Source organism: Sarcophilus harrisii, chromosome 2 (assembly GCF_902635505.1).
Source record: "Sarcophilus harrisii chromosome 2, mSarHar1.11, whole genome shotgun sequence".
NCBI classification, from domain to species: Eukaryota; Metazoa; Chordata; class Mammalia; order Dasyuromorphia; family Dasyuridae; genus Sarcophilus; species Sarcophilus harrisii.
Window position 1 is genome coordinate 185,713,482 of NC_045427.1, and position 20,867 is coordinate 185,734,348.

The window sequence follows — 20,867 nt, forward strand, 5'->3', positions numbered from 1 at the left end:
TATCAGTTTTAATATACTTGTTATAAATGAAACCAGAAGAAAGAAATTTTAACTAAATGAAAGGATGCACATGGGATATTCTTTGGAGAGGCAAAGAAAGGAGTTGGCAGAATTGGCTTTATTATACGTCTAAACATAGCAAAAGACATAATTTCATGGAAATCATCCCACATTTCAGTGCTCATGAAGAGTATTTGTAAAAAGACCACCATGAAAGTAACTTAAGCTTATATCCCAAATAAAAGTAAGGGAAATTCTAAGAACCTAAAAAGATCTTAAAAATTAATCAATATGCCTACTGATTCTTGGTGATTTCACTGCCAAGTTGGGAATGGGTGAATAGAGTGATGTGAATACAGGGAAAATTATATTGAATAGCATGGCTCAAGATTAAAGAATGAGAAAAACCAAAGATTTAATAAACTTTTAAAAAGCCTAATGCTTCTACATCATAATGATTTTTCTGAGGAGAAAAAATGGGAGATTCTGGATTTGACCATCACTAAATAAAATCATGTGCCCTCCCCCCCCCCCAAATTGATTATAACTTAATAGGAAAAGATTTTTAAGCACTAACTTGTTAGAGTAAAAATCAAAATTAACATAAAGCTAGAAGAAAAATAATTTAAAAATGGTAACACTTTCAATTTAAACAACTTAATTCTGACCTGTTTAAATAGTTATTGTTTATGAAAATTGAGTAATTAGTGAACAACAGAAATGACATCATTTTTCATACATTGGTTTAAGCCATGTAGATTGGTTGTTACTACAAGATCATAGAAGTCTAAAAACACCTTTTTCTTTTGTAATTCAAGTTCCTTAATGTTTTTAAGCACTGACGTATTGGTTTGGGTTGGGTTTTTTTTTTTTTAAATAAGCTATCACTCTTATTATCATTTCTCATTGAGAAAATTAAAATAATAAAGCAAAAGGGGAAAAAAAGAAAAGTTTTGAATATATAGTCTGGCAAAACAAATTTCCTCATCAGCCATGACTGAAAATGTATTTCTCTTTCTGTATTTTACATTGATCTTCTCTCTGTCAAGAGGTAAGTGGCATGTTTATTCTTCATAGCTTCAGTTTATCATTTCATTGAACCAAGTTCTAAAATCTTTTAAAAGTATATTATGATGATACTATATGCAGAATTTCCTAATTATGCATTAAAAAGTACATTAGTAAGTAAATATTTTAACCTACTTGTCAAGCAGGGACCTCTAGTTTTTCATTTTTAAAATCATGCATAAAAGGGGGGGGGTGATTCCTATCTCCCTCAATAAAAGAAGCAGCAGAACTTATAAGATAAAAGAAATGTGACTTGGCAACTGATTGGACATATAGGTCAAGAGAGAAAAGGTCAAAGACAATTCCAGGATTGTGATCCTCAGCAAGTGAGAGAATGAGGAGTGCACCTTCAAGCTCTTTCATGGAGAAGTTCTGGAGGCGAAGTAACTTTAGGAAGGAAGTTGCTAAGTTCTGTTTTGGAAATGTTATATTTGAGATGTCAGTGGATCATCCTGGTACTGGAATTCATGGAAAAGTAAGGTTAGATATCTTAATTTTGAGAATCGTTTGCAAAGAGATAATAATTGAATCAAGTGAGAGCTAATAAAATGTCTCCAAAAAGTATATAAAGAAAGAAAAGGTCATAGGACAGGGCTTTTGGAAAACACTGATACTTAAGGTCAACAAGGTTTTTTTGATCCGAGAATGGTAATAGTATGACCCTTAACTTTGACACTACTTATAACCATTGCCTTAATTGATGCCTTCCCTGTCCCTTGCTTATTCTTTTTTCTTTTTTTGTGCCTTGTCTATTAAATAGCTGCTTCAGGTCTCTCCCCATTCCAGTACATTGAATTTGGTTTCCACATAGCTGCTAAAATAGTTTTCTTTAAGCACAAATTTAACCATGTCACTTTCTTTTATACAATTAACTCCAATGGCTCCCAGTTGACTCTAGAATTAAATACTCCTGCTGTTTAGCATTTAAAATCTTTCACAACTTAGCCCCAACCTGTCTTTCCAACCTCGGTATATATTTACTCTTTTCCATATTCCACAGTCTAACTGTACTGACCTTACTGTTTTTTGCTCACATTACTCACATCTCCCGTTTCCCTTCCTTTGTCTGACCTTAATACCTAGAATGTACTTCTTCACACGAACTCATAGAATTCCTCAGTTCTTTTAAGTCTCACTTCAAACATCACCTGGTACTTCAAGATTTTCCTGATCCTTCTAGTTGCTTTTACCCTTCTGCCCAATTCCTTTGTATTTATTTTAATAAAAAGTTCTATTTGTATGTTTTGTCTTCCCTAGTAGATTATAAGATTCTTAGTAAGATTGTTTCATTTTTTGACTTTCTATCCCCAGCACATTGCCTGGAATTTAGTATATACTTAATGTTTGGTGATTGAAAATGCAATACTCCTTTCTGTTATTCTCTCCTATCACTCCATTAATAAACCTGCTAGACCAGTCTGTATTTATTTTAGATGTGGTTTTTATTCCATTTTTTCATACCTCTTACTTTCCATTTCTCTTATAATGTGGCAAGCCCTTCACCTGCTTTATAAACCCACATTTCCCACCCTTCTTTCAAATATTAGTTCTAATCCTATGTCTTTGCCCTTTAAAGTTTCCCAAATCATGTGATCTCTTAATTTACAGGATTGTTTGCTTTTCAGGCTTTGAAATGTTATCACTGCTGTATGACATGTTATATTTGTTGTTATTTAGCTTTTCATTTTTTTAATGATGTCATGTTTTCTCCTGACTCCTTCAGGACTGTATCTTTATCTTCCCTCCCACCCCCAGCAACTCACAAAGTATCTTACAGGTAGATTTCAATAAATAATCTGTTGATAAATTTGTTGTTTTTATACCTAAGAATCATATAATTAAATATAAAACCTTTCTTCAATGACAGTCATCTAATAAAATGTAAAATCTAAGTTCATATAACATTTTGTCATGACTACACATTTTGATGACTTTTGAGAATAGTATGAAGCCTATAACAGATTGCCCTGATATCTCTTGAAATCATAATTCTCTGCCAAAATTATATTTACTGGTTAAAAAGATATTTTAAATACTTCTGTGCTAAATATTTGTGGATTAAAAATCTATTTACTCAGCTTTAAGTTATACTGACTCTTAAAACCCAATTCATAATATTAATTTCACGTTTCCTTTTTTTTTTTTTTAAGAGTACAATGGAACATGTGGAAGGTTCTGATCAAAATATAAATATAAAGGAAGAATCACTTCCAAGTGAAGTGGAAGATAGAAGTGTAATTCATCATGTTACTGAAGAAGAACAGGGACAACTCCTTTTTCATGAAGAAACCATTGATCTTGGTGGAGATGAATTTGGGTCTGAAGAGAATGAAACTATCTCAGAGGATTCAAATAATTTCATAGATAAGCTTAATGAGCACATGATGGAAAGTGTGATTATTTCTGATTCTCCCAACAACAGTGAAGATGATACAGGTGAACTTGGTTGCTTGCAGGACATTGTGGAGACTGCAGAAGACAAAAGTGATCATAGTTTGGAACAAGTACTAGATAAAGAAGAGATTGTAACACTGAGTAATGAGAGTGAAACTGATCATGATGATACACCTAAAGACATTTCTGACATGACAAGTGACAGCAGAACATCTTTGAAAGAAGAACTGACTCAAGAAGAAACAAAAGATGAGTCCATGTTTGAAAATGAAGGGACAGTTCAATCAGTTCCAAGTGATAACAAAACTAATTCACAGGAACAGATGTCAGAAATCTCTTCTAGTCAGTCTTCTAAAGATGATCCTATTCCTGTGTGTACTATTTTCAGCCAATCAAATCAAGCTAATTCTCAGCCTCAGTTGTTCCTTCATGATGGATTTGAACCTCAGATGGTGAAATCTCCCAGTTTTAGCAGTGCAAGTGAAACATCTGCCAAAACCCCACCACAGGTGGTTCAGCCAAGCCCTAGCCTAAGCAAGTTCTTTGGAGATACTGTTAATACTAATTCCTTGGCTTCTGATTTTTTTGATTCATTTACTACCTCCACTTTTATTTCTGTCAGTAATCCCAATGCAGGCACTTCAGTGCCTGAAAAACTATCTTCACTCTCTACTCCACTGGGAGAGAGTTCTCCTGATTCTGCTGATCCCTCATACCCCATGGGGATTGAAAGATCAGAATCTGGTGTTTCCACAGCATCTCTAGAAACTTCTCAATCTCCAAAGCCATTCTCACAGATCCAGGCTGTGTTTGCAGGGAGTGATGACCCCTTTGCCACAGCTTTGAACATGAGTGAAATAGATCGAAGAAATGATGCCTGGCTTCCCAGTGAGGAAACAAGAAATGTTTTAATTTCTGTAGCAACTCAACAGTATAGCACAGTATTCATTGACAAAGAAAATCTCACCATGCCAGGCTTAAAATTTGATAATATTCAGGTAAGGTTTGACTGTTTATTAGGAGAAGAAAGTTAATTGATTATGCTTTCAAAATGAAATTGAAATTATTAGTGTTGATTATTTTCCTTTTGCTGGTGGCAAAAATGATGATGATGATGAACTTCCTCAAACTTATTAGCAACTTCTTAGTCAGACTGTCTGTTGCAGAGTTCATATGCAGAAACTTTAGTATGGTAGAATTAATCTGGTTTGCTGGTATATTTTTCAAATGGCTAATATCACTTTTAAACCACAGTGAGGCCTTAGATTAGGCCCTTTGTCTCTGAGCTGTTTTAGATCAGCATTTCTGGGCTGCATAAGTATTTTTCATGTCCAAAAGTATTCTGTAGCTAAATTACTTTGTGAAATTGAACTAAAAAATTATTTTACATGTAATTATTTATATAAAATGGTTTTAAAGTATGAACAGCCATTTTTGTAACTTGGAAAATTGAGCATTTGAGAGTGATAAATTTATTTTCCTGGAATATTATAATTAGATTTATTGAAGCTGCTTATAGGATACTGGCTAGCTCATCCATCGTGAATTGCCTTGGTGTTTATAGCAAGGTAATTTAAGGACAAATACTCCTTTAATCATAATTCCCATAGTCTTAGTAGCTATTTTCCTGTACCAAGATTAAGAGCCATGAGACTCTAGCTGTACTCTGAAAGTTTTCCATTTTATGTCTCTAAGACATTTGCAGAAAGAGTTATGGAATTTGATTTGGGAGAAATCTGCATTCAAATTGGAGTTTCAACATTTAGTAGTTGCAGAATGAAGAGCAAGTCACAGTTACTGGGACTGATCTTCCTCATCTGAAAAATGGGGTTCATAGTACTAATAGGACTGCTGCACAGTCTTAAATGAGATAATATATCTCAAGGATTTTTCAAAACTTAAAGTGTTATATTGTTATCTATTATTGTTATCACTGACCCAGTTGAATGTACAGTTGAATTGGTTAGATAAGATTCTCAAGTCCTGTTAGTATTCATTATTCTACAAAGAAATGCACAAGTATTCAAAATATTCTGGGAATGTGATGTTCTAAATGAATTAATTTTCTAGGTAGCTTAAGCATAGTCCTATAATCTCTAAAATTTTTCATTTTAATCAGTTTTGATGGAAATCCTTCTAAAATATATTGAATATCATAGCTCTTTGTAATTTACAAAATGTTTTCTTTAAAACAAACATCATTTAACTTTTTCACAGGGGCTATCGTTACGAATTATCAATTATTATGCTTTGGTTTGTGATTTAGTTTGCCCATTCATTCAATTTCTCTAAGGCTGCTGAGCTTATTGTGTGCTTCCCCTCGTTTTTCTCTTGCTATGATTTTTTTAGTCTTTACTATCTCTTTTTGCTATGGTTGTGCTTTCCATTAGTATTTTCCCCACCCCATTATAATTTCTTGTCAGTTATTTCTACTCTTTGCCTACATTAGTTGTAATTTAAGGCAGAACTGAACTTTGCCAGGGGATAGATAACCAAACATTAGAATTCTCTATCAAATCAAGGTAGATGGAAAATATAAGTGTTTCTACTTCTTTCCTATTGAATAAAATATATAGACACTTTGTGACAGCAGTTTTTGTGCCTTAACAGCTTCTCTGTTTACTTTCAAATGGTCTCACTCCTGCATAAGTAAGATTTTCAATCAGTCTCCCATTAACCTATGATGTGTTAGCCTTCCTGTACTCAGAGGTCAGTCATAAGGGAATTGAATTGAATTATTATTTCCTTTGAATCCCAACATAGCATCTTCTTTTGCTTTTGCAAATCAAAGTGGTTGCTTGGGAAACATCCTGGTAAATAAAAATTTTTAAGAGAACTTTTCCCAAAATAATATCAGCTTTTCACATATAATGAATGTGCTAAATTAACAAATGTTTGCTCATGCAGTATGTGACCCAGCAACTAGAAAATCACCCTGCATAAGCATTTTCTTCTTTCCCAGATAAAACAAAAGAAATTTTAAGATACCTTGAATTACAGGAAGTTTACATGCTTAAACATTTAAGATTGGATAAAAAAATTTTTATAAGTTTCTATGGCTCCACTTTTGTGAAGCCTATCAAGAAAAAAATATTTCAACTTAAAAAGTGGTTTGTTATGCCTTGATTTTTCTGAATATGACATTTTGAGTTTTCTTTCCAGATTTTGTAGTTTTTGATGACATTTTTACCCTTTTCCTAAAAGCTCCAGAAGCTTGAACTGTTTAACATTGTTTACTTTTAAATAGCCTTAATGATGATGTAAGTAAGTTAGAAGAGTTTTTAGATAACTAGTTGAAAATTTTATATATTTCCCAGACAAAAGAGAAACAAATCCATTTTCATCTGAATATGCATGAATTACTTTTTCCTTCTCTTTAAAAAAAGTAAGAGAACTGGAGGATAGGAGAAAATAATTCATATTCATTTGAAAATAAATAATTGGGGAAATGGCTTATCAGCCTTCTTTAAAAAAAAAAAAAAAAAAGAAAAATGAACAAATTTTTAAAAAACAACCAAATTTTGATTTTAAAAATCCTATCATTTTAGAGCTAGAAGAGATGCAATAAGACTTACTCCACACATACATTGGGAACTACCAATGTATTTTAGGATTTTACCTGACAGGTATTAAGGACTGTCAAAGGGTCTGCTGAATTTCTTTATTTCCAAAACACTGGACCCAGTGTGCAGGAGGCTCTGAATGTCAATGACAAAGAACTTCACCCTTTCTCTTAGCAACATAATTTGTTGTTTGCATTCCAAATTAGATTCCCCGTGTGTCCTTCTTAGCCAAGACAGGTAGCAATCAGTCTGCACTATGCTGAGAAACTGCATATACAACTGAGAACTTTGTAGATAAACTGACTAATTTATCTTTGTAGTCTAGCAATTCCTGAGGGAAAAGAATGCAGTTTTTGCCATTGCCTTCCTTCTCCTCTTTAGGAGGGTTTTTGTCCTTTTCCCACCCTTTCTATACTTTTGCTCTCCCATGCTAAGTCCCTTTAAGTGGAGATTTGTCTGTCCTACTTCCTTTGTTGAAAATGCAAATGACTGTATGGATTGTGAATACTTTGGGTTCCACATGCATGTCCGTTTTTTCTTGTAATAAACCTAGTTTTCATCTAAGTTTCATGAAGTTGTGAATGTCTATTTACACAACTCTAAGCTAGTTACCATTGAACTGCCCCTCTGAGGTTTGCCAGTATGTTCATCGGAATGGAAAGTACAGATGATGGTAGCATTTATTCTTCACCTCTATTCTGAGACTGATTCTTTTGTTCTTTACTCTTGAGAACTTTACATAAGTTTCCTCATAATCCCTGGGAATCTCAACGTTTAGAGAAAATAAAAAATTGCTGTTTCTCCCCCAAGTTTGGTTATCTATTGTGATGCAGTCTGATAGACTGCCAGAACATAAGATCCAGAAGAAACCATAGAGGTCATCAAGTCCATGCCTTTCAGTTCACTTAACCCCACATTTATTATATTATTCTATCATAATTATATCATAAGCCTCTCAGTTTCTATCTTTCTCTCTTTTTTAAATATGTGAGGAAATGTGGATTGTCTAAAGGTCACTCATCATGGTTAATAGCATGTCTATGAATAGATATAAACCTGGGCCTTTGGAATCACTCAGGAAACTCTGCTTTCAAATCATACTTGTTACATAGTCACAGACAAAAGTCAGACTACAGAAACTCATCTTCATCAGTAGAAATCATTTCTACACTACAATACAATAATGAACTCATAGGTCCAGGCTCCTTCTTGTCTCAAAAAGGAAAAAAAAATCCAGCCTGTACTCCAGTATTCAGTCCCTCCTATCTTTCTTTATCAATTCATTCACATGCAGGTATAAATAACTGATAGAACTTAAAGTATTAACTTGGAGTGGGAGACAATCATTTTAATTAAAAAAAAAACTAAACCTCAAGACAAAGTAATAAAAATGAAAATGTTACAATTACAGGCTTTAGAAGGTAAGTGAAAGGTATTTGAGGAACAAAGAGTATTATCTCAGAGAACTAAAAGTCATAGCACTTAGTCATTTAGCTAGTATTTTTAAGTAAATAATATGTTCCAGGCATTATGTTAAAACAGAGATAACAAAAGCAAAAAAATAAAATAAAATTCTTGTTCTCAAGGAGCTCACAGTTTAATGGGAAAAACAATATCCATACAACTCTACTGTATTTTTGTGTGTGTATATATACAGACATATAAATTGAGGATAAATTGGGGAGAGTCTCAGAAATTAAGGAAGGCTGGGAAAGGATTCTTGCAGCAAATAGAATTTAAGCTGAAATCTGAAGGAAGCCAGGAGATATAGATGAGAAAGAAGAGCATTCAGCCAGTGAAAACATTTGGAGTCAGAGTTGGAATTGCAGGATCTATTTCTATCAAATGGAAAAAGAAAGTAACTAATTTGCTCAAATTTATATAACTAGTTACTGGCAGCACTAGAATGGCCATCTCCTAATTCCCAGAGTTACACAGCTAATAATTACCTAAGGCTGAAATTGAACTCCAGAAAGAATACTCCATCTGCTATACCCCCTAAATGCCTATTGACCCTAACTATATGAAGTTTATAATGCAGGATGAAAAATTTCATAAATAAATAAAAAATAAAAAATATAGTCAGTATATAGTAATTATAGTGCACAGTGTTAATATAATAAGAAAGATGTAATATACTATTCAAAGCCAACTAAAGGGAAGGTAATTTTCAACTGGAAAGAACCAGGGAAAACTTAATGGTAGGGAAATGACTTTTTTGGTCTATTTTGAAGGTGCTTCATACTATGCCATTTAAAATGTCTTAAATGTCTAGTACTATTTTATTCATGGGACTATCCCATTGAGGAATTAATGAGTTCAGAACAATTGAATTTTCAGTTAACTTGGAGAATATTTTTAGTTTCAAATTTTGTTTTTAAAATATTTTTATTCACTTGCCCTTGCCTACAGCATAGTGAATGTGTTTGAATGATCCTTTGGATGTTTCAGTGCCTTGGGAACATAAATGATTTTTCCACAAAACAGATATAGAAATAAGGTATAGGAAATTAAGCTGAATAGGTACTTGAATCATGGGCTTACTGAGGAAGGTGTTTTTTGGAAAGAATTTCAGGTACTTTGTGTTTTTATAACATGCCTTTTTTCCTCAAAGTACTATATAGACCCCTTACCATCACTCAAGGAAAATTCAGTTTAATAAGAATTCTGTTTAATTTCATTTTCTATCTTCTCCTACATCACCTCCCCCCAAATAAAATTTTTGAATGGGAGGAAGTCACATTTTTTATTTATTGAAGGTTTAAGTTAGTTGAGTTAGATTGACATTTTCCTATATTACATATTTTTTCTTATGGATGTTTTAGGGAGATGCAGTTAAAGATTTGATGCTTCGTTTCCTCGGTGAACAAGCTGCAGCAAAGAGACAAGTTTTGAATGCTAACTCAGTAGAACAATCTTTTGTTGGATTGAAACAGCTAATTGTAAGTAACGCAGTGTTTGAAATACTGCATATCATTATTTTGTGATATCTTGCCCCACAATATTTTTGAAACCACTTGAGTTATTCAAAACTGTCCAGATAATGGAATAAGACAGATTAACTATGCTTTGTTGAATAAAGTGACAAAGGTATGTACAAATTGATATTAACCCAAATTATTTACATGTTGTGCTTCTCCATGTTAGATTATGCTTTTTGAGGGCAGGGGCTATTTTCACTTTTCTTTGTATCTTTAGTACTTTAACAAAGAATTTAGCATGTAGCATTTAATAAACTTTTTATTGATTGAAATTATCTTGAATGAAATAAAATATTTGGTATTGATGTATATTTGACCATCAGTATTGTTTGTGATGATTAGTTTATTGTAATGTATCAAAAAAGATAAAATTTGGGGAGAAAGAAAATATTTTATAGATAACTTCTCTTGATTTACTAGATTATTGAATAGAAAACACTAAATATTTGATCATAGAAGATAGAGAGGATAGGAAGTACACTTATGATTTCATTAGTATTTCCTCCTATCAATGGAGGTAGCCAGCTTTTCAACAATTTATAGTCTTAAAGAATTACCTAGATTACAAAGAGATTAAATTACTTTCCCAGGGTCACAGAGCCAATATTTCAAAGGTGGGACTTGAGAACCCAAGTTTTCCTAGCAATGAGGCTGGTTCTCTGCTATCCCACACTCTCTCTCTCTGAACAAGGTACATTCTTAAGTAATCCAGATTTTTTTAACTTGTTGGAAAAGACTCAAATATTAAAACTGCTATATTTTTTCTTTCCTTAATTTAAAGTTATGAATTTGAACTAAATTGGTTCTTGCCTACCTGTGAATATGTAGGATACAATTTTTTTTTGTAAGAAAGGGTCTATACATTTATATCAGTACCAGCTTTACATTGATAAAAGATATGTCTCTTTGGGTAGAATATATGAAAGTATGCTACATTCTTGAAACAAATTAAGTATTCTGTATGTCTCTATGATAGAAATTGGAGTTACCTGAACCCAAACTCTTAAAACACACCCTTTATTTTGGCTATTTTTTTTAGCTCTCATTTTTGGGCCAGTATGAATCAAACTGGTAGTAGATGTAATTTGTTTATGTCTTTTAATATCTATCCCAGTGTTTTTTTGCCAAATAATCAAACTGAATTTGGACAAAGAATCCAAATATGGTTTATTTTTGAGGAGAGGTTTTTTCTTAGTGATTCTTTTGTTTTGTTTTGTTTTGTTTGTAATCCTATTCCTAACTCCTCTTTCCCTTCCATTCACAGCCCTTAGTTTGAGAAAAGGAAAAAATAAACCTTTGTTATAAATATTATACTCATTTTCTCATATCAGTTATGTCTTAGAATTTATGTGTTGTACTGTAGCTTGAGTCTATCACTTCTCAGAAAACAGCATGCTTCATTATTAAAACTTTGGAATCATGGGTTGATCATTGTATTTTCAGAATTAAGTCTTTCAGAATTGTTTGTCTTTATAAAGTTGTGATTATTTAAATAGTTCTCTTCATTTTGGGTCAGTTCATACAAATCTTGCCAGGTTTTTCTCGAGCCCTTTTGTCATTTCTTAGGATAGTAATATTACATAATATGTTTAGCCATTTTCTTTTTCTTTTTTTTTTTTCTTTTTACAAGTTATATGCATGGGTAATTTTACAGCATTGACAATTGCCAAACCTTTTGTTGCAATTTTTCCCCTCTTTCCCCCCCACTCCCTCCCCTAGATGGCAGGATGACCAATACATGCTAAATATGTTAAAGTATAAATTAAATACAAAATAAGTATACATGTCCAAACCATTATTTTGTTGTACAAAAGGGATCAGACTGAAATAGTGTACAATTAACCTGTGAAGGAAATAAAAAATGCCAGCGGACACAAACATTCGGGATATAAGCCCAGTAGGAACGCTGCTGGATCAAAGGGTATGCACAGTTTGATAACTTTTTGAGCATAGTTCCAAATTGCTCTCCAAAATGGCTGGATGTATTCACAATTCCATCAATGATGTATCAGTGTCCCTGTTTTCCCACATCCCCTCCAACATTCCGCATTATCTTTCCCTGTCATTCTGGCCAATTTGACAGGTGTGTAGTGGTATCTCAGAGTTGTCTTAATTTGCATTTCTCTGATTAATAATGACTTGGAGCATCTTTTCGTATGGCTTGTTTAGCCATTTTCTAACTGATTCCCTTAGCTTCCAGTTGTTTGCTATAACACAGAGAACTGATATAAATTTTGTGGTGGTTTAGTCATTTTCAGTTGTGCTTGATTCTTTGTAACCCCTTTTTGGAGTTTTCTTGGCAGAGATACTGAATTGTTGATCTTTTCCTTCTCCAGATTATTTGACAGGTGAGGAACTTGTGGCAAACCAGGGTTTGAGTGACTCACAGGGACAAACAGCTACTAAGTGTGTGAGACAAGATTTGAATTCAGGTCCTCCTGACTCCAGTCATTGTACTATTTAGCTTCTCTCACTCTAAATACTTTTGTACTTATTTGTCATTTTCTTCCCTCTTTAATGTTTGAGAATTAGATTCCAAATGATCTGATATCACAAACTATCACAACCATATTCCAGTTTTATCATTCCAACCTCATTGTACATTATTCCCCTTCCTACATAGAGTGCAATATGTACTGCTGATTTTCTCTGTGTTCTTCATGGACAACATTCTAGCTCTTTTTACTTTGCTTTTACATGGGCTAAATCCCCACCTAAAACATATTCCCTCCTCTCCTGTGCCTTCTACAGGCAGCATATTCATAGGATTCTATGAAACCTTTACACAATCCTCTTAACTGCTGTGTCTTCTTTCTCAAGCTCTAGCCTATATTTTTCCTGTATTTAACTACTTGTATATATTTGTATTCATTCTCATTCTACTTATCCCATATATACATACCTGTCCTTGTCTCCTCAATTAGAATATAAGTGCCTTGAGTATAGGAATTGTTTATTTGTTGTATTTGTATCCCTAGTACCCAGCACAGTACTTGACTGTGATTAATTGAGTTAATAAAAGATTTAACTTAATATCAAGGCTTACTTTTTTATTCGATTTTGTATTTGATTTAAATAGAACTTTGGTCGCAGGAGCATTAAGAGCTCATGGGGTTAAACATAGTTTACTCAGTATTCTCACAGATTTTTTTCCTTAATGTTAGTTTAGTCTGGTTTTATTATTAGTAATGACATTGTGGGAATCAGTTTTTTTCTTTGCACAAATGATTCACAGTAAAGTCCCTGATAAGACTATGAGATTTCTCATCCTTTTCTTCTTCCACATTAGAGATTTAGTACTAGGAATGGATACAAGTACTAAGTTGAATACTTTCAACACTTAAACCTAAAAATATCCTCATTTAGTTATAGTTTTGTGACCTCTGAGCTACCTTTGGAAGATTACTTGGTCACTTTCCAGGTTTTAGAATGTAGTCAATGGTCCATCTGCTTAAGTGAGTTGACTGCCCAGAGAACCTGGTGATCATTGTTGATCTTAATTTACAAGACCCTTTCAAGGTAATGTAAACATAGGTTGAATAATTTTCAGGAATTTTCAGCCAAGGATAACCCTTCACATATGACTAGAACTCAAAATCTTTCCCTGTTGATTTTGCATCTGTTTTTCTCTTTTTGTGTTCTAAATTTAGTGAATTTTATCTCTTCTCTCTAATAGTTGTGACAACTGCAAAACTTTTCTGTTTTATTTTAGAAGTAGCTCCTCCTATCTTTCATCATAAAACCCATCTCATCACTGATCCCTATGCTTTCTTTTTCCCAGTTTTTGTCTCTCCACATACCTTTGAGAACATTTTGAGAAGCATTAATAGAAAGATGAACACTAAGTATGTTGAATTTAGTCCCCATTCTAAGCCTATGTATGAGTTATATTTTTGTGTACATAAATGACTTGAAATATATCTCACTTGTCAGTAAGGAGTTGTTTTTCCTCATTGTGTTAGTGGTTTTCTATATGCTTCTACTTTTCTGAGTCCTAAATGGGAGATTCAACCCCATTGATTTAGTCAACAGTAAGAGTCTGAGAATGTAAAATTTTAAATTGTTTGAGTTTAGTGATTCACTTACCTTATTATAAAAGCAAATGATGGAGCAGCTAGTTGATATAGTGGATAGAGCACCAGTCCTGAAGACAGGAGGACCTGAATTCCAATCTGGTTTCAGACACTTAACACTCCCTGGCTGTATTACCCTGGGCAAGTCCCAATTGCCTCAGCAAAAAAAAAAAAAAAGGTAAATAATAATGATTTACTTTATAATACCACATAAGAATTTGAGGTCATTTTTATAAAAAAAAATTACTTTTCCTAGCAATCTTCTTTGTTGATAGATAAGACAGTATGCTCTTGTAATAGTGCCTAAATTTGAAATTTGGAAACTCAAACACACACACACACACGTTTTCATCTCCAGATGTGCCCAAAATAAAAATTTTTGCTGTTGACACCTAAAACTTAGTTACTTAGAATTAACTGAATAGGAAATAATAGTAATTAGGAATCCTTTTAAAAATTGTCTTCATCTTTTTTTATTCTGATCCAAGGTTGTTTTTTTGTTCCAATCTTTTTTTTTTTTCAATCGTTATGGAGAATAAACTTTACTATTTTGAGGGTTATTTTTGTTAGATTTTCCTCTTAATTTTTTATATATATATATCTTGTATGTACCACACAGATACTTATATACATATACATAAATATATATATAGAATATTAAATTTTTTTAAATGCATGGAAAATGTACTTACTTTTAGGCATCTCTAAAAATAAAAATCTGAATGCAACAGTTACATACAAAATTAGCATTAAAGGTGTTAAAGTAAACAAAAGTTTCAGCTAAAAAGAGAATCCTATTTTTGAAACTTAGCAGAACCATGAGCAAAGAGAATCCCAGAGATACCTTACATGAATAAGACCCTTCCTTAGATCTCAAAGGATTGCTAAAAATATTAGTTACAGTTAAGAGAAGCCCAAGATTTTAGTCATATGGACCTTCTGAGACAAGGGTTTTGTTCATTTGAGTCTTCCTCCAGGTTTCTTTCCACAGCTTTTTCCCTTGAGCTGCAGTAAGATATGAAGAAGCCCCGGAGAGTTATTCTTTAACTAATGAACTCAGACTTGTGGTCTCAGTTTTTTATTTCCTCTTTCTGTAAGACATGACTTTCACTATTCGTAGAAGAAACAATTATTTACTTCTTTTTCATTCTCTCCTTCCCTTCTATTTGTTTTTCTGTTCTTCCCTGCTTCCTTTCCACAAAAAAAAAAAAAAAAAAAAAAAAAAAAAAAATTCTCATTAACAAGATGATATATATGAATGAAAAGCATACTTTAAGGACAGATAGGTGGTGCAGTGGATAGAACATCCGTCTTGAAGTCAGGAGGACTTAAATCCAGTTCAATCCAGCTTCAAATACTTAACACTTAATAGATGTGTGATCCTGGGCAAATAACTTAACCCCTATTGCTTCATCCAAGAAAAAAAAAAAGGCATTCATTAAGCATGTGTGCCATATGTATTTAGAGGAAAGACAATAGGAGTTTGATGTTCTACTTTTCCTTTTCCAATTAGGATTTTGATACTATCATCCTAGAAAAATTCAGACCTACCTGGTGACAAATAAAGAAAATTAGGCATTTATTCAAGGTCAAGGAATTATAGTTTAGAGCTGCATACTGCCCTATTTAGAAAGGGATCCCAGGGGAAACACACACACACATACACGTACACACACATACATACATACATAGAAAGCAAATATTTCAGTCATTGTTATAATTTGCATTTTAATATTTTTCAAATGACCTTTAGGACAATATCTTTTTTTACAACTAACATTGATTTTAAAACTAAAAACTACAAGTGAGAATGAATGAGGGCAGCTAGGTAATGCAGTGGATAGAGAGCCCCTCCTCTGGAATCTGTAGGACTTGGCATTCAAATCTTGTCTCAGATTCTTGACATTTAACTAGCTATGGGACCTCAGGAAAGTTACTTAATTTTGCCTTACAAAAAATTAAGGAAGAAAGGAAGGAGCATTTATTAATTCCTACTGTGTGTGTGCCTAGTGTTATGTTTAAATACTGAGATGAAGCAAGACAGTTTTTGCTTCAAGGAACTTATATTCTTTTTTTTTTTTTTTCCTAATTTTAGCCTTCATTTTTGAGATTTTGAGTTCAAAATTTTTTTCTCTTCCTCCCCTATTCACTTCCTAAACTAGTAAGCAATTCGACATAGGTTATACTTGTGCTATCATGAGAAATATATTTCCATATTAGTCACAGTTGTGAAATAAGTATCAAAAGGGGAAAAAATGAAAAAATAAAGTAAATGAAAAAGTATTCTTCAGTTTTGTATTTGCTCTCATTTTTTAAGTACTTCTATTCAAAATTTTTTAAAGTAAAATCATATTTTTAATAGCATTTATATAACATTTTAAAGTTTACAAAACATTTTGTATACTATCTCATTTGCTTCTGACAAACAGTCCTGTGAAGTAGAATTTTTAATATTTTACAGGTGAGGAAACCAAGATTCCATAGAGGCATTGCCTCAAAAATTCACCTCTGAAAAGATGATGTTCTTAGAGTTGCCTGTAGTCCAGATAGGAAGTCCAGAGAAAGCCATATAAAGAAAACCAGACCCTAAAAGAACAATTCTAGCACTTCTTTGAATATTATTCCCAATTAAAATCAATAGAAATTATATTGATAATTTAACCAAAAGTTTATACTCAAATGTTTCTTGATTCAGTGACTAGAAATAGAAATTACTAAGTAATTATAAATATATATTATAAATATTATAATTATAATATATATAAATACTTTAATTTAATTTAATTTAATTTAAGGTATATAAATACCTTATAAATACTGATTATAAAAACCGACTTCAATAAATGATATGGGTTTCAGATAGCATTTCAAGAAGAACAATATAAAGTTTTAGAGTACTGTTGCATCTGAGTTGTTTCATTCAAACTTCACTTCCACTTAATATTGCAAATGAGATCATTAGATGGTGAACACTAACCTTTGAATAAATACTATAAACTGTTACTGAATTTTAAAATACCAGTCAAAAGTGTAATCATTATAGGGGTGTAAATAGGTATATAATACTTGAACTCATTAAAAATTTCACCTCAGAAGTGCAAAATATTAACTCCTTTGACAAAGTGCAATAACAATAGGCTTTCCTAAGAAATGAATTAATCATCTCTTGGAATTTATATGAAGGCTTTTCAAAGACTATTGTGAAAATGGGTAGTAAATGGGAACATAGATTTCCTATGATTTCTTTTGATGAAGAAGTAGATATATTGACTTTGATAAACACAATGAATACTTTTCTTTTTATCTGTATTAAATGCCTATTTTTTGGATACTCTAAGCGTTCGTCAACAATGACTTGTGAATTTTGTCAATTATGTATTATATAATCATGACAGAGTGAAAAGGACTTTGATAAACTTGTCCCCCTTTTTTAAATTTATGTTTTATTTAATCATAAATCACAAACCTAATGTTACTTTTTGCTTTTAGTATTTCCTTTAGATGTAATCCAATCCATATCATTTAATTTCCTAAAATGTCAATAGGACAGTGATAAAATACAATGATCTTCCTTTATCATTGACTATAAGCATTTGGAATGCTATCTCCACACTAAAGCCCTTTTTAGATATTATGATTGATTGATTTTATTTTTTATATTTTTATTCTCTCTCTAGAAGGAAACTTTCGTACTTCTTATTTTGTGATCTGAAACAAACTCTATTCTTTCAGAATGCTTTAGTTTGAATTATTATGTCCTGAGCAGTAGTTAGATAGGTAGGTAGATATTAGGTAGTAAGTAGATAGGTAGAAAAGAAATAAGGAAAGAAGAAAGATAGATATGTATCTTTTTCATGTTTTTTTGTTTTCAGTTGTTACAAGCAAATTTAACATTGGTTTTGTCAATGTAATTGGAACCATTGCTTTTTCAAGTTTGTTATATTTGAGAGAGACACACGTTTAAATTGTTTTTTCCCATTGTTAATGCCTTCTGGGAATCAGTATTTTCCCTTTGACATATACAAAATACCAGTTACAAAAACAGATACTGATACTCTAATCATTTTTAAAATAATAGCTGTCTATTTTTCAAAATACATGAAAAGATAGCCTTCAATATTCACCCTTGCAAAACCTTTTTGTTCCAGATTTTTCTTCCTCTCCCCTTCCCCTAGGTAGCAAGTAATCCAGTATAGGATAAATATGTGCAGTTCTCCTAAACATATTTCCACATTTATCTTTTTTTTTTTTTTTATTTAATAGCCTTTTATTTACAGGTTATATGTATGAGTAACTTTACAGCATTAACAATTGCCAAACCTCTTGTTCCAATTTTTCACCTCTTACCCCCCACCCACTCCCCCAGATGGCAGGATGACCAGTAGATGTTAAATATTTAAAATATAAATTAGATACACAATAAGTATACATGACCAAACCGTTATTTTGCTGTACAAAAAGAATTAGACTCTGAAATATTGTACAATTAGCTTGTGAAGGAAATCAAAAATGCAGGTGGGCATAAATATAGGGATTGAGAATTCAATGTAATGGTTTTTAGTCATCTCCCAGAGTTCTTTCTCTGGGCGTAGCTGGTTCAGTTCATTACTGCTCCATTGGAAATGATTTGGTTGATCTCATTGCTGAGGATGGCCAGGTCCATGAGAACTAGTCATCATATAGTATTGTTGTTGAAGTATATAATGATCTCCTGGTCCTGCTCATTTCACTCAGCATCAGTTCGTGTAAGTCTCTCCAGGCCTTTCTGAAATCATCCTGTTGGTCATTTCTTACAGAACAATAATATTCCATAATATTCATATACCACAATTTATTCAGCCATTCTCCAACTGATGGGCATCCACTCAGTTTCCAGTTTCTAGCCACTACAAAGAGGGCTGCCACAAACATTCATGCACATACAGGTCCCTTTCCCTTCTTTATGATCTCTTTGGGATATAAGCCCAGTAGTAACACTGCTGGATCAAAGGGTATGCACAGTTTGATAACTTTTTGAGCATAGTTCCAAACTACTCTCCAGAATGGTATATTTCCACATTTATCATACTGCATAAGAAATATCAGATCAAAAAGGGGGGGAAATGAGAAAAAAAAAAAAAAACAAGCAAACAACAACAAAAAGATGAAAATAATTTGTGATTCATTTTCAGTCCCCATAGTCCTTTCTCTGGAAACAGAGACTCTCTTGATCACAAGTCTGTGGAATTGGTCTGAATCATTTCATTGTGGAAAAAAACCAGTCTCACAGTTGAACTTGGCATAAATCTTGTGGCTCTGTACGATGTACTCTTGGCTCTGCTAACTTCACTTAGCATGAGTTCAATGTAAATCTCAGTAGTCCTTTCTGAAATCATCTTGTTGATCATTTCTTATAGAACGATAATATTCTATATTATAGAATCCATATACTATAACTTACTCAGCCATTCCCCAACTGATGGACATCCTTTCAATTTCCATTTCCTTGCTACTACAAAAAGGGCTGCCATAAACATTTTCGCACATGCAAATCATTTTCCCTTTTTTATGATCTCTTTGGAATACAAGCCCAATAGAAATACTGCTGGATTGAAGGGTATGCACATTTTGATAGCCTTTTGGACATAGTCAAATGTCTCTCCAGAATGGTTGGATCAATTCACAACTCCATCAACAAAGTATTAGTGTCCCAGTTTGCCCACATCTCCTTCAACATTTATCATTATGTTTTCCTGTCTTTTTAGTCAATCTGATCATTTTCTTAATTGGAGACCGTATTTCCTTGTCTAGCATTGACTAGGTTGTTTGTTGATGTGAATTAGAAGGGTTTTAATTAATTTTAATTTTGTCATGATTTCTACAGCAAATCATATAAGTATTTCCAATTCAAAAGAATTCTTGTTTTCTTGCTAACCTACTTATAAATGGTGACTGGAGCTTAAAGAATTTAGCTTCTTTATGATTTTTTCAAGTGGATCATAATAAGGCTCTTAAATTTATTTCACCTATACCTTCTAACTTAAAACTGTTATAAGAGGGAAATTTGAGGGACTCAAATGGACAGATAGGAAACTGCTATAGAAATAAAAACTTATTAAAGTACTTTACTGAAATACTTTTAAAATATTTGCATTCTTTACTATTGTGTGTAATGATGCAAAAGAAAGCACATTTACTTAGCAGCCTTTGCTATTTTGTCTGCTGAGCATGTTTTCCAGTAGATTGTCCAGGTAAAGAAAAAGGAATTATAGGTCCATATTTAACCCCTTTGGTGTTAGAATTTGCAAATGAAGATATTTGCCCCAGGAAAGAAATATTATAGTAGAATGAATCTTAGAATAAAAAAAAAAAAGCAAGAGACTTTATTATAGTCTCAGCCCCCACCTAAACGAGTCACCTCATTTAGCCTCAGTTTTCTCATCTCTAAAATGAGAATGTTAGAAAATGACAAGGTCTTTGAGTTTTCTGCCAGATCTAAAGTTTATGACTACTCTCCAATTCAATGACTCAAGTTGTTTCTGAGAATTAGGCTAGTTTAAAATATAAATTTAGTTTTAAAAGACTACATTCCAACTATAGTCTAATCAATATTAATCAGATGGGAAATTGCATAGCTTAACACTGGCACATTTAGTCAACAATGGCAATTATGCAAGTAAATATTTTGTGTTCTAGTATCTGTGAAAAAATAAAATATTATGGGACACTACAATAGGGGAAGACAAATCACAAATTTCTTTTTAGGTTTCACATTTAATAAAAATGAATAATTAAGATGGTAGTTTCCT

At 32.5% G+C, this 20,867-nt stretch overlaps 1 protein-coding gene across 7 annotated transcripts in view; it reads left to right on the forward strand.

Annotated features, from left to right (window-relative positions):
• Nucleotides 1-20,867, forward strand: part of TRAPPC12 (trafficking protein particle complex 12) — a 143,051-nt gene that overhangs the window by 24,732 nt on the left and 97,452 nt on the right. For 6 of the 7 annotated variants that reach the window (XR_004231853.1, XM_031951171.1, XM_023494655.2 and 3 more), the window contains 2 exons: nucleotides 3,219-4,460; nucleotides 9,851-9,967. Coding sequence is in view for 6 of the 7 variants with exons in the window: in XM_031951171.1 (XP_031807031.1) it covers nucleotides 3,219-4,460; nucleotides 9,851-9,967 (1,359 nt within the window). In the remaining variant the exon portion in view is untranslated. Of the gene's footprint in view, nucleotides 1-2,754; nucleotides 2,846-3,218; nucleotides 4,461-9,850; nucleotides 9,968-20,867 lie in introns of those variants that run through there. The other variant, XM_023494658.2, reaches the window with a different exon arrangement.